The following is a 12,854-nucleotide window of genomic DNA, read 5'->3' on the forward strand; positions in this document are numbered from 1 at the left end:
AAGAATGTGCAAGATAAAATAAGAAAAAAGGAGTGTAAGGTGCTCAATCGGCGTCAAGTCGTGAGCGTAAACAGTAGATCATCAAAGCCGAGCCGTTAGGCGTGGCAGGAAACGAGTGTCGTGTGTGAAATCAAGATCGAGATGCGATTTAAGTGATGGTCATGGTCCTCGGAATGGTCCAGACACTTGACAGGGATTGTATATGTCAAAGACGGTCGGGATAGGGGGGGCTTGATTTGTTGACGTTGGCCCGACGCGCGTATCAGAGAAAATCGACTCACAAACCACACGCGATCGCAAGATCAGTGTGGGGAGAATAGATGAATGGATGAGAGAGAGACAGGGAGATAGAGAGTATGACAAGTCAAAAGAGAGACGGGGGGATAATTGGGGGGGCCTTTGGTCACGGGCCCGTGAGGTTCCACGGGTAATATACGGGGTAGTCAGGTACACAACGGTTTGTGGTGTATATTTTATAGTAGTACCTAGGTCTGGTGTAGAGAGGATATAAGGCGAAAAAAATGCAGGGGAAATTGAAGCAAAATCGAGATCCTACAGCCTTTAATATTAAATATGCTATCAGATTGTTTCATCCCATGTTCACCTTACATGGATGCGAGGAACAGAAGTGGACATCTTACTGTGCCTGCAAGTGGTCCGCGGGTCTGGACTCTCGGATCATCGATTTTCCAAGATTGCGAGAAATAGAGTTTTTCGTTGGCTGTTTGTCTGATTTGGTTTGTTTGTGGTTTGTTTGGCTTGTTTGTTTGGTTTGTCTGCTGATCTTGTTGTCCGGGTGTTGTTTCTGGTGTATTTTCCCAATCAGGTTAGCGGCAATTAATCTCTAACTGCCGTGGACCAGACAAATAGGGTCACTGAAATCTTATTATCTTGGCGAATTGGGGAAACGGGGAAAAAAGGGAAATCAGGGACATTAAGGGAAATTAAGGGAAATTAAGATTCGAAATTTTCAACCCATGGTAATCATCGTATACCACGGGGCGCAGTGACATAGCCACCGCATATGAAATGAACTAACTACGAGGCTGAACATCAGCACAACTCAGCCCAAGGTTAATGTTAACCTTGGAATATAATAGGCTAATCGACTTGGCACAGCACAATATACATACGCTAAATGCTTCGGGCCCACAGTGAGGTCTAAAATTATCAGAGTCAGGTGACCTCAGAGTATACTTCATGCTAGAGTACTTGGTAGAATGATAGAATAACTATACACAAAGAATTACAGAATAAGCTCAGCCCTGCAATTGAGGAATTAAAACGGGACGCTATAGCCGAGGGCTTTGAACACATTTATGTGCTGGCATTCAAACACCTATAGTGGAGTCGGGCATACCGCCCCAAGTGTCAAGCCTTTTCCAATGGTATTGTTGTTCTCTCAAGAATGTGGAATGAATTCTCTATATCTACCTAGGTGAACCAAACTGAACTCTTATATGAGAGGTCTATTCACCAAGTGTTTCACCAGTGGAGCAAGTTTATTAGGTTCGGGTGTTCTAGTCCACTCAGTACCACGTATAAAAGATCTGGAGTATGTATGTTGTATGTAGTTCCAAGGCTGCTCCCTACCCAAAGCATCATAGAATCAATAGAAGGCCACGAATCAGAACGAAAAGGAGACTAGAGTAAATGTAAGAATTCCTATCATCTCAACTTTCGTCTCCTAACCAGTTAGGGTCCTCCATAGTGCCTCGGGGGGCCATCGGGCTATTGTTCTCCAGGGATGGACATGGAGTATGTATGCGATTTACGACTAAGTAAAGGATATCCATGGCTAGTATAGAATAGTCAAAAATAAATACTCCGTACATATTTAAAGATACAAATAATTCCAATAAACTAGTCAAATGAAAAAAACGCCCAAAATAAAGGGGAAACTAAACCAGGACGGGGTTAGAGACGGTCTATTTTTGACCCTTCTAGTCTGACTGTCTCCCTTTTTTTTTACCCTTTCCCCCCCTTCTCTTCCTTTCTTTTCTTTGACCCTTGATTCAAAACATTTGCAATATTCCAAGATTCTCGGGAAAAACAGATTTCACTTTCTCCCTTCCCCTAGCCCCGTTGCTTCGATAATTGTTCATAAATGCGCCCTGCTTGAACAGATACCCCTCTCCTGTCAGCTTTGAAACACATCCCTTTCTGATTTTTCAACCTTTGCGACACCATGGCCTACCACGGCTCTGGCTCGCACTCCCCGGGCTACGATGACGGTGTTCATCTGCAGGATGTGCCATCTTCGCAGGTATGTGTGTGGAGAGGCGGTGAACTAGTTGCTAGAACTGACCTCGGTGTTTTTTTCTTTAGTATCGCGAGGATGAGGATGCAGCCCGCGGATTATTGTCCCAACAGCAAGGTCCATTCGCGACGCCCTTTGATGACCCCCACTCGCGCGGCGTTTCTCCCCAGCGCCCAGCTTCGGGGTACAGCTTGACGGAGACCTATGCAGCGGACACCGCCCCTTCGTACCACGACCCATATAATACTGGCAACGTCTACTCCGGCCAGGATGAGACCACCGCGGCAGCCTTTGGGGTCCCCGGCCGAGTTGCATCGCCCTACGCCCGCAGCGAAACCTCATCCACAGAGGCTTGGCGCCAGCGACAGGCCCCTGGGGGCGGTGGTGTCGGTGGTGGTGCTGGCGGCGGCTTGCGCAGATATGCTACCAGGAAGGTCAAGCTAGTGCAGGGTTCCGTTCTGAGTGTCGACTACCCCGTGCCCAGTGCCATCCAGAATGCCATCCAAGCCAAATACCGCAACGACGTGGAAGGTGGAAGCGAGGAGTTTACCCACATGCGATGTACGTGTGGACCGAACATATGGCTCTAAGAGAAAAACTAACGAGCCTTCACTTCATAGACACCGCAGCCACTTGTGATCCTAACGAATTCACTCTCCACAATGGTTACAATCTGCGCCCCGCGATGTACAACCGTCATACGGAGCTGCTCATCGCGATTACCTACTACAACGAGGATAAGAATCTAACGGCCCGTACCTTGCACGGTGTGATGCAGAACATTCGCGACATTGTCAACCTGAAGAAATCCGAGTTCTGGAACAAGGGTGGACCCGCGTGGCAGAAGATTGTCGTGGCGCTGGTCTTTGACGGTATTGACCCTTGCGACAAGGATACTCTTGACGTTCTTGCAACCGTCGGTATCTACCAGGATGGTGTCATGAAGCGCGACGTTGACGGCAAGGAGACTTTGGCGCATATTGTAAGTGGACGGATATGGCTCCAAATGAAATAGCGCTAACAGAATATCCAGTTCGAATATACGACTCAGCTTTCGGTCACGCCAAGTCAGCAGCTCATTCGGCCTACGGACGATGGCCCGAGCACACTCCCACCAGTGCAAATGATGTTCTGTTTGAAACAAAAGAACAGTAAGAAGATCAATTCGCATCGTTGGCTCTTTAACGCCTTCGGCCGCATTCTGAACCCCGAGATCTGTATCCTTCTGGATGCCGGTACGAAGCCTGGCCCTAAGTCGTTGTTGTACCTCTGGGAGGCATTCTATAACGACAAGGATCTCGGCGGTGCTTGTGGTGAAATTCACGCTATGTTGGGTAAGGGATGGAAGAACTTGATCAACCCTCTCGTGGCTGCTCAGAACTTCGAGTACAAGATCAGTAACATCTTGGATAAGCCTCTGGAGAGTTCGTTTGGTTACGTTAGTGTCTTGCCCGGTGCATTCTCGGCCTATCGATTCCGTGCAATCATGGGTCGCCCCCTCGAACAATATTTCCACGGTGATCACACGCTATCTAAGCAGCTCGGAAAGAAGGGTATTGAGGGTATGAACATTTTCAAGAAGAACATGTTCTTGGCCGAGGATCGAATTCTCTGTTTCGAGTTGGTCGCCAAGGCAGGCTCTAAGTGGCACTTGTCCTACGTCAAAGCCTCTAAGGGTGAAACTGATGTGCCCGAAGGTGCTGCCGAGTTTATCTCCCAGCGTCGCCGTTGGCTCAACGGTTCTTTTGCAGCCGGTATTTACTCGCTGATGCACTTTGGACGTATGTACAAGAGTGGTCACAACATCGTGCGCATGTTCTTCCTCCACATTCAGATGTTGTATAACATCTTCAACACTATCCTCACCTGGTTCTCCCTGGCATCATACTGGCTGACCACCACTGTCATCATTGACCTTGTCGGTACTCCCAGCGCCAACAACAAACAAACCGCTTTCCCCTTCGGCAAGACGGCCACGCCCATTATCAACACAATTGTCAAGTACGGATACCTCGCTTTCCTATTGCTGCAGTTCATTCTCGCACTCGGTAACAGACCCAAGGGTTCCAAGTTCTCCTACCTCGCCTCATTCGTGGTCTTCGGTCTCATTCAGGTCTACATTGTGGTCGATTCGATCTACCTGGTCGTTCGTGCGTTCACCGGCGGCGCGCCCATGGACTTTGTTACCGACAAAGGCGTAAAGGCCTTCCTCGACTCGTTCTTCGGTTCGACGGGTGCTGGTATCATTATCATTGCCTTGGCAGCCACATTCGGTCTTTACTTCGTTGCCTCCTTCATGTACGCCGACCCATGGCACATGTTCACCTCCTTCCCTGCCTATATGGTTGTCCAGTCGTCCTATATCAACATCTTGAACGTCTATGCCTTCAGCAATTGGCACGATGTCTCCTGGGGTACGAAGGGTTCCGACAAGGCCGATGCATTGCCGTCAGCCACGACCACAAAGGACGAGGGCAGCAAGGAAGCGGTAATAGAAGAAATTGACAAGCCGCAAGCGGATATCGACAGTCAGTTCGAGGCAACTGTGAAGCGTGCGCTCACCCCATTCGTTGCCCCCGTGGAAAACGACGAAAAGACCCTCGAGGACTCCTACAAGAGTTTCCGTACCCGACTTGTCACCTTTTGGATCTTCAGTAATGCACTCATGGCCGTCTGTATCACCAGCGAGGCCGTCGACAAGTTCGGCTTCACAGTGAGTTTCCGCCCCTTCTCTTAACCTTGTTATTAGACCACCAGCTAATATGATCATAGAATACCGCCACCGCCCGTACAGCCCGTTTCTTCCAGGCCCTCTTGTGGTCCAACGCCATTGTGGCATTGTTCCGCTTCATTGGATGCTGTTGGTTCCTGGGTCGCACTGGTATCAAATGCTGCTTTGCACGCCGGTAGTTGAATTCCAGCGAGCAAAAAATGCCCCTTTTTCATGACCCCCTGACCCATATTTCCTGTTCGTTCTCCTTTTTCTTTCCCATACCGTGATCTGTATTCTACCTAAAGATGCCCAATTCTGTTCTCTTTTCATTTTGCAATGCCAGCCAGTATGTATTCGCGCGGTTTTACCTTGACGGTTACTGTGATCTTTTTTTGTCGGATCAGCCATGCACCGGGATCGCATTCGGAGCGCTATGATTATGTACTTCATATTCAATTAATTTTTTTCTCCTCGAGATTTCAATACTTAGTAGAGATATATATCCCATAGACTGTGTATAGTACGGAGTTCCCGAGGTCGAATATGTCAATGGAAGGCGGAGAGGCGATAAAGGACGATTGCTGATCTGAGACCCCGCAAGCACAAGGCTATCCTTTACTCTCATCATTGTCACCGTTGTCACCCGTTGATCTCGCTTTTTATAGCTCTGCATCTGGCTTCTGTCTCTCCTTTACTCTCTGACATCCCCAGAGTGGTTATCTCGCCATAAACTTTCTACTTCGCTCTCCCGGAAACCCGTCCGTTCCACCAGGTGGGGTGGTCACTCCCAACCAAAATGTTGAAAATCTGGTCGATGGTAGGGCTTTATTTGGCGCTTCTATAAAATCAAACTATTCCTAACCGTCTGTACAGAAGCAAAAGCAGCAGGAGGCTGAAAATGCCGAGGGTGCTGGAGGCAAGAAGAAGAAGAAGGTCACCGCGGCGCAATTACGCGTGCAACGAGGTGAGTGACTCTCCCGCAGCGGACATTATTACTCTCGCTGCTTGATTAATGGCTTATTGTTATATATCTCTAACCTCTTGTTTTTCTTTAGACCTTCAAGAACTCACCCTCGGCAGCACGATGAAAATGTCTTTCCCGAACCCAGACGACATCCTTAACTTCACCTTGACTATCGAACCGGACGAGGGCATGTATAAGGGTGGCGTCTTCAACTTTAGCTTTGCCGTCAATCAGAACTTCCCCCATGATCCCCCCAAGGTCAAATGCACGCAGAAGATCTACCACCCCAATATCGACTTGGAGGGCAACGTCTGCTTAAATATTCTACGAGAGGACTGGAAGCCCGTGTTGAATTTGAATGCTGTCATTGTGGGCATGCAGGTCCGTTGATGTCTTCCTTTTAACCGGTCGTTACTTGAGCTAACCCGTATTCTACTGCAGTTCCTTTTCCTTGAGCCAAACGCCTCCGACCCTCTCAATAAGGACGCCGCGGAAGATCTTCGCGCCACTCGTGAGAACTTCAAGAAAAACGTGCGCACCTCCATGGCCGGCGGGACCGTCCGAGGCATATCATTTGATCGAGTGCTACGGTGAACGCCTGTTAGGGCTTCATACTTGCCGTTTTTCCATCGGTTCCATACGAGACACTCGCCCATACCCCACGGGGATGACCAGATACGGGATGATGGTTATGGCTTTACACATGGCGGAGACATGGTTCGGCAATCCCGCGAAGGGTGCGCTGGTGTTTCCACGTACATATATCCGGCGTAATTAGCGTTTGAACACAATAGATCCAATTCGCTCATTTTGGTTGGTCAGGCGTAGGGGTCAAGTATATCGCTCTGTGCGTTCGGGCGCTACTACGTAGAATGGTCTGCGATGGCCATGGCCAATCGGTAATCTATTTCAAGAGTCAAGTCCAAAAATCAAAACGGTCGGTTGTCCACAGGCGTATATGTACAATCAATCTCAAATCTAACCACCCACTCGTACACACCCGTCGATCCAACCAGACCCGATGGTGACGTGGAGGCATATGCCCCCACCACTGGGCGATTTCTAGATAACGCTTTGACAAAGAAAAGAACTGGCGCCGAACGGGCGGGAGGGAGACGATCGAGAGGTGATCAGGGTTGATCGATTTAACCCCGCTGGGCAGCACGCTCAACCTCGAGGCGGGCGTAGTAGGTATCACGCTCACGCACGCGGGGAAGGTGGTATCCTGTAGGATAAACACATGTCAGATTTCGAATCATCGATCGCGTGGTGGCGCAGCCGGGGATAAATCTACTTACCGTACCACCAGAGGTAGCCGAAGGTAGTACCGAAGCCTAGTGGATGAGATAACCCTAGTCAGCAACTATTTCACTTGTTGATCTCATCCCAGCCGTCTTCATGGTGTTTGTATTTCATGTGGTTGCTCCCGCGAGATCGCGAGGTTCAACTTGTCGGCTTGAATCATGCCACTCGATCCGGAATCACGACTTACCGAAAGCGGTGCTCAGGTCCAGGACAAGACCACGGCGGAGCATCTGTGAGAGGCATAGAATGTCAGTAAATCATTCCGAACACCTCAATTGACCTGGTAACCCGAGCGGGTTAACCCGGCCTTCAACGGAAGGGGCACGTACGCCGGTAATGGGGGGAATGGCGGCGGGCATTGCGACGAATAAGTTGCGTCAATCGATGCTTGAGCAAAAGCAATATGGGTTGTGGACAGCTTGAATCCTGCCTCGGACGTTGGTGGGGAGAGGAGAGGGGGGTAGGGAAGAAGGCTGATTTGTGAAGTGAAGTTGAAGCTTCGGAGCGGACTAAGCGAGCCGCCGGATTGGTCGGTCTAACTATGAGAGCCAACTACAATTTATGGCATGTTCACTACTCCCTTACCATTCCGCGGCTGCGAAATAACGATCAAAGATTATTTTCTTGTAGATTTATATATAATGAATCACTTGCATCAATGGAATAGCTTTTTGCCATTTAGCACTACCTATGTCAATACCAAAAGCAAGACCACGAGGAAGCCTTCGAGATGGAGGATATGTAGGACGAACGAAGCCTTGTTGGTCGAATTATTTACCGTCACATAATGAATGTCCTACCCAAGCAATTTATCTACTCGAGCCCAAACTAAGCCATTCATTGACATTGCTTCCTCCCCCGAAGGTCTATGACATCGATCTACTTACCGCCTTAGCACGTGACCGTGACCCAACTCGATAACATTGCCTAGTCTGGACGACCACTTCTTGAATTAGACCAACACAATCGCCATGGCGACATCGGGCGCCCATATTAAAAGACCTGCTTCATCATTCGATCAGAACCATGCGAAGCGGATAAAGCGTCATTACCATCACCACCATCGTTTACAAGAGCCCGTGATTCTCCCATCCATGTCCGAGCCAGTCGTGCAAGATGACACCCAACTGGACCAATTAATGAATCGGGCAGTCGGCCAGACTTTGAAGGATTCGGGGTTTGAGTTAGCCGATCCAGCTGCGCTGTCAAGTCTCTGTAGTGCTACTGAAGAGTGTACGTGACCTGGTATCGTATTCATTTTGGAGCTTGAATTGACGGTTTGCGCCTGAAATCTCCAGATATGCTCCGACTCTCTACATTCATCCGTCAGTCCATGCTATCTGCGCGACGTATCCAACCAATTCCGCACGATTTCGACCACGCTCTGAAGCGTATCCGCCTCAATCCCGATGATCTTCTCCCTCATCTCAAAACGCCCTTAGACCAACCCAAGCCGACATTACTACCATCTCCCCCACCAGAGAATGAAATATCCAAATCTCTCCCATTCCTCACGTCTCTAAGCAGTGAAGACGACCGCGCAAGTCGTCCCTATATCCCCAAACACTTCCCGAGCTTCCCTAGCAAACACACCTACTCTGCCACCGCAGTTTTCATCGGACGAGACAACGACCCGCGCAAAATTAGGGAACGCGCTGCAGAGGATGGACGGCATGGCGAGGAAGCTTTGCGCAAATTAGCGGGCGCGGCATTCCGCGACAACCAGACGGGTTCGACTGGCCGCGATAAGAAACTCTGGGGTCGGAGAATGGACAGCATGGAAAGCATGTTCGAAAAGACGATCAAGGGACTATCCAAAAAGCACAGCAAGGACTCCCACGGCACAATCACCAGCTCAACTATGGATATTGCCTCGGGACACCCGGCGGATGCCGACACCAAGCCCCGGCTCAACATCTCAGAGCTGGGCCCCATTGTCAACTGTGAGCGAGATCTCTGGCGCCAGACAAGCTCGAATACACAGCGAAGAGAGGATAAGACTCCAAAGCCTCTAGCAAGTGTCGAGCCGGCGGATCTCATGATTGACCTGTAAATTACAAAGGCATAAGGCTTACCGGCGTTCTTTTCTTTTCTTTTCTCCCCCGATTATGGGCTGGCGCTTGTGTTTTATTCAGGAGCATGACCTGAGGAGATACCCCATGGCAGTCACAAGCATTATTCGAATGCAACTTTTATTCTTGAAACTTGCAAATAGTCGTAATCCCATATAGCCAACTCCGCCCAATGCGCATTCGTAATGCAAAGTAGTCCGTCTCATTTTTTTGTACTTGCTGCTTGCTTCGCTTCCTCTGCAATCCTAATTGGCTCCCATGATGTTGTTTCAACCATTAACCCACCGGCACAGCTACAAGATCAGCTTGCCATTTGACTTGAACGCGGAGCTTAAGACTCACCGTCGGAACAATCGCACCACAGGCTCACACACCACAACCCCTGGTTCGGGAACTCCATTTTGTGGTGGATTGCAAGAGAATTGTGTCATTTCAAGTAATGGGCACTCCTTGAGGTTGACTGGTTCGCCTTTGCGGCGTTTGTCTATGAAGTTGCGGCGAATGGTATTGACATGATCGGGGAGGGATTCGGCGGAGAATACGGGGACGAGAGGAGCCATTGTGATTTGCGATTATGAATATGAGATAATCCAACTAGAGTGAGATTATGGAGGTTTGGTGTTGTCAAGGGAAAAGTTTGGAAGTTGGGAAGTTCCGAAGCTCCGTCAGCCGCGCTATTCGATTCCGCTCGCATCACCACTCGTATGTTGTACACTTCACTTCTACACTTCTACTACTGTGGTCGCATCTATTCACTGCGCTTTAAACGCCTTGGTCAAAATCAAGTGATGCAAGATCCATGACGCAGTCCAGTGCTTACCCATGGCAGCCAATCTCGGGGAGAGATCGCTAGCCGATGTACATGAAGAGGGATTGGACGAGGTATTGCAGCTTGCCTATTTCGTTGAATGCATTGAGTTGACTAGTTCTAGATACTCTCTGTATTGGCCCGTGTGTTTCCTAGTCACTCAAGCCATGACCCGCATTCATTGGGCGTGCCCATTCTGGACACTTTGCTTGAAGTCTTTGCGCCGAAAGCACTTCCTGTGTCAGGTGCTATGAACGATGGACAGCTTCAACCTTCAAGTGAGCATGTAGAACAGCAGATTCTTGAAGATGAGGAAATGCTGCGGCACAGTGAATTCCCGGCTGGTCAGGGTTCTAGGCCGGATGAAATACACGCAGCGCAAGACATTGAGCCACTTGCCAATGTGTTGCCCTCTGACCCAGCCGGTAGCAAGAAACAGCAGGTTCCTGTCTTGGAGATTTCAAGCAGCCTGTCGGCTTCAGGGAAGTCGCAGCTATTGTACTATCTCACGGCTCTCGCTATCTTACCACGAAGATATGGAGACATCTCAGTCAGTGGCAAAGAGGCAGCCGTGGTGTTTATAGATACCGACCACCGATTCGATGCCGAAAGACTAAGGACTGTGGCTCGAGATATCGTACTGAAGCAGCGTGGAATATCTGAGTCAGGTCCCGGGGCTCAATCAGGAGGAATGCCAGATCATCATCTTGAATCATTGCTCGTTTCTTCACTGCAGCATGTCCATGTATTTCGCCCGCAATCTTCATCTGCTCTTTTGGCGACAATCCGCACGCTAGAATCGTACCTTTTCGATCTCTCACGACATCGTTCCGCATCACGTCCCTTGCAAATGATCGCCATCGACAGTGCCACCGCTTTCATCAAACAAGACCGGCTGCGTGACGAGGTCGCTCGGACAGAAGAAATCGGGCGTCCTCAGGCAGAAATTGACGCCGAGCGCGAGCAAAAGAAGAGTTTCCATTTGTCTGACCTCTATACCGAGCTGGTGAGGGAGCTGAGGGGTGTGCAGAGTCAGTTTCAGTGTGCAGTTGTGTATACTACAACGGTATCAGGGGGTCGAGCCTCTGGCACTGGTTACTACGACCAGCCCCAGGTTTGTACTCCACCGCTGAGACCTGCTCTCCCTGCACCCTGGGGCACTTTTTCAACACTGCGTCTGATTGTCCACCGGTCTTCCGTTCGTCCATTCCCACCCGGCATGGCCGCTCATGCAGCCGTGAAAGACGCCCCTTCACGGCAGAGCGTGGTTCAGCAAGGGAAGATATCGGCATGGGTCAATTCATGGGGACGCAATGAATGGCCTCGTCGCATCGTGGAAGCAATAGAGGCGAACAATGGTGGGAGCTTTTCATTTTACATTCGTGACTCTGGGGTTGAGATGACTGATCCTCATCATTGATTGAACGGTTCTATTCACGGTGTATATTCATCTCTGCCAATGCTTTATATTCAATTTCGTAGGCTCAAATTTCGTAGATTCATGTAAACAGCTTGGCAATTGCCTCGACGGTTGTGTTGCCGCCGCTGAACACAATGCCAACATCCCATCCCTCCTTGCCACCCTCTTGCTCGACTCGTCGCCTGAAGTTTTCATCAAACAGACACACGGCCAGTCCAACCACTGCACTCGGCTCAACAACAAGTTTCATGCGCTCTATAACCAACCGCATGGCCGACTTGATCTGCTCTTCAGTGACAGCGAACACCCCTTCCACCTTCTTCGGATTAGAGATGACCTCCCAATTGAGTAATCCCACTGGAGTGCGTAGCCCATCTGCGATAGTGAGGGTGCGAACGGCTTCCACACGCAGTCCAACCTGCAGTCCGCGCCGACAATCATCTGCGCCTTCAAAGCTGGGCTCTGCGCCGAACACGCGTGTCTTCTTATCCGAGAACCACGTCGCCACGCCGGAGTTGAGTCCACCTCCACCAATAGGAGTGATAACGGCATCTAGGGGTCGGGACCCAGCTTGTTCGGCATGCTGTGCCTCCAGCTCCAAAGCCGTTGTACCCTGCCCACAAATGACATTGAAATCATCGTATGGTGGCACGAGAATGGCGTTTGTCTTCGCCTGTATCTCTGCCACCACAGCTTCCCGTTCTACACTTGTCGAGCCGCTGAAAATTACCTCCGCGCCGTGGGACTGCGTACCCGCAATCTTCGATGGCGTGCTGATGCGGGGCATCACAATATAGGCGGGAATACCCAGGGTCGAGGCAGCGAGGGCGAGGGCTTGTGCATGGTTCCCTGAAAGACAGAAGATTCAGCATGTATAATTCTGATTTGTGTGGTAGAAGATCGGAAAATACCAGAGCTATGTGTAACCACCCCGCGCCGTTTGACTTCCTCCCCGCGCTCCTCCAATAGTCGCAGCAATGCGTGGAATGCACCACGTGCTTTAAAGGCACCAATTCGCTGAAGGTTCTCGCACTTGAAAAAGAATCGAATTTGTGGGTGAGCGGGAGTTTGGCCTTCAAATGGCGTTCCGACCAAGGCTTCGGGGGATTGCGGTGTTGAGGCGATTGTGTCGAGTGTTTTACATGTCAGCAGTGGCGTCCGGTGCACGTAAGGCTGGATGAGCCTATACGCCGCTTCAACTGCGGCCGGAGTAAGCGATTGAACTGCAACATCAGGTGTCATTGTGGGTTGGAGAAGAGGCCGAAGAAGAGGTTTAGGAGGAGAAACAGACGAGACGTAGAATGACTCTTAT

The 12,854-nt window shown here is 50.0% G+C and overlaps 7 protein-coding genes across 7 annotated transcripts; 4 read left to right on the forward strand and 3 right to left on the reverse strand.

Annotated features, from left to right (window-relative positions):
- Positions 1–2,188: 2,188 nt before the first annotated feature.
- chsG (chitin synthase class III) lies at positions 2,189–5,170 on the forward strand (the record flags this gene model as incomplete). The annotated part of the gene is made up of 5 exons (XM_057188103.1): positions 2,189–2,266; positions 2,329–2,821; positions 2,881–3,242; positions 3,294–4,973; positions 5,033–5,170. The coding sequence occupies 5 exons, from the start codon at positions 2,189–2,191 to the stop codon at positions 5,168–5,170; spliced, it is 2,751 nt and encodes a 916-aa protein (XP_057039806.1).
- A 599-nt stretch (positions 5,171–5,769) lies between these two features.
- On the forward strand, positions 5,770–6,531 carry N7518_007177 (NEDD8-conjugating protein UBC12; the record flags this gene model as incomplete). Its single annotated transcript, XM_057188104.1, has 4 exons — positions 5,770–5,790; positions 5,847–5,937; positions 6,029–6,318; positions 6,379–6,531. 4 exons carry the CDS (start codon positions 5,770–5,772, stop codon positions 6,529–6,531), a joined length of 555 nt encoding a protein of 184 aa, XP_057039807.1.
- A 467-nt stretch (positions 6,532–6,998) lies between these two features.
- On the reverse strand, positions 6,999–7,708 carry N7518_007178 (cytochrome c oxidase subunit VIIa). The gene is made up of 4 exons (XM_057188105.1): positions 7,572–7,708; positions 7,430–7,472; positions 7,236–7,271; positions 6,999–7,162 (listed from the first exon to the last, which is right to left on the reverse strand). Exons 1-4 carry the CDS (start codon positions 7,599–7,601, stop codon positions 7,083–7,085), a joined length of 189 nt encoding a protein of 62 aa, XP_057039808.1. The 5' UTR covers positions 7,602–7,708; the 3' UTR covers positions 6,999–7,082.
- A 505-nt stretch (positions 7,709–8,213) lies between these two features.
- N7518_007179 (TBP-associated factor 8 family protein) lies at positions 8,214–9,295 on the forward strand (the record flags this gene model as incomplete). Its single annotated transcript, XM_057188106.1, has 2 exons — positions 8,214–8,475; positions 8,541–9,295. The coding sequence occupies 2 exons, from the start codon at positions 8,214–8,216 to the stop codon at positions 9,293–9,295; spliced, it is 1,017 nt and encodes a 338-aa protein (XP_057039809.1).
- Positions 9,296–9,516: 221 nt separating this feature from the next.
- Positions 9,517–9,874, reverse strand: N7518_007180 (uncharacterized protein; the record flags this gene model as incomplete). Its single annotated transcript, XM_057188107.1, has 2 exons — positions 9,517–9,607; positions 9,657–9,874. The coding sequence occupies 2 exons, from the start codon at positions 9,872–9,874 to the stop codon at positions 9,517–9,519; spliced, it is 309 nt and encodes a 102-aa protein (XP_057039810.1).
- Positions 9,875–10,136: 262 nt separating this feature from the next.
- Positions 10,137–11,542, forward strand: N7518_007181 (putative Rad51 family DNA repair protein; the record flags this gene model as incomplete). Its single annotated transcript, XM_057188108.1, has 2 exons — positions 10,137–10,196; positions 10,247–11,542. The coding sequence occupies 2 exons, from the start codon at positions 10,137–10,139 to the stop codon at positions 11,540–11,542; spliced, it is 1,356 nt and encodes a 451-aa protein (XP_057039811.1).
- Positions 11,543–11,621: 79 nt separating this feature from the next.
- N7518_007182 (threonine/serine dehydratase) lies at positions 11,622–12,784 on the reverse strand (the record flags this gene model as incomplete). The annotated part of the gene is made up of 2 exons (XM_057188109.1): positions 11,622–12,391; positions 12,454–12,784. 2 exons carry the CDS (start codon positions 12,782–12,784, stop codon positions 11,622–11,624), a joined length of 1,101 nt encoding a protein of 366 aa, XP_057039812.1.
- Positions 12,785–12,854: the final 70 nt, after the last annotated feature.

This window comes from Penicillium psychrosexuale (assembly GCF_028828465.1).
Source record: "Penicillium psychrosexuale strain IBT 29551 chromosome Unknown utg000004l, whole genome shotgun sequence".
Lineage (NCBI taxonomy): Eukaryota > Fungi > Ascomycota > Eurotiomycetes > Eurotiales > Aspergillaceae > Penicillium > Penicillium psychrosexuale.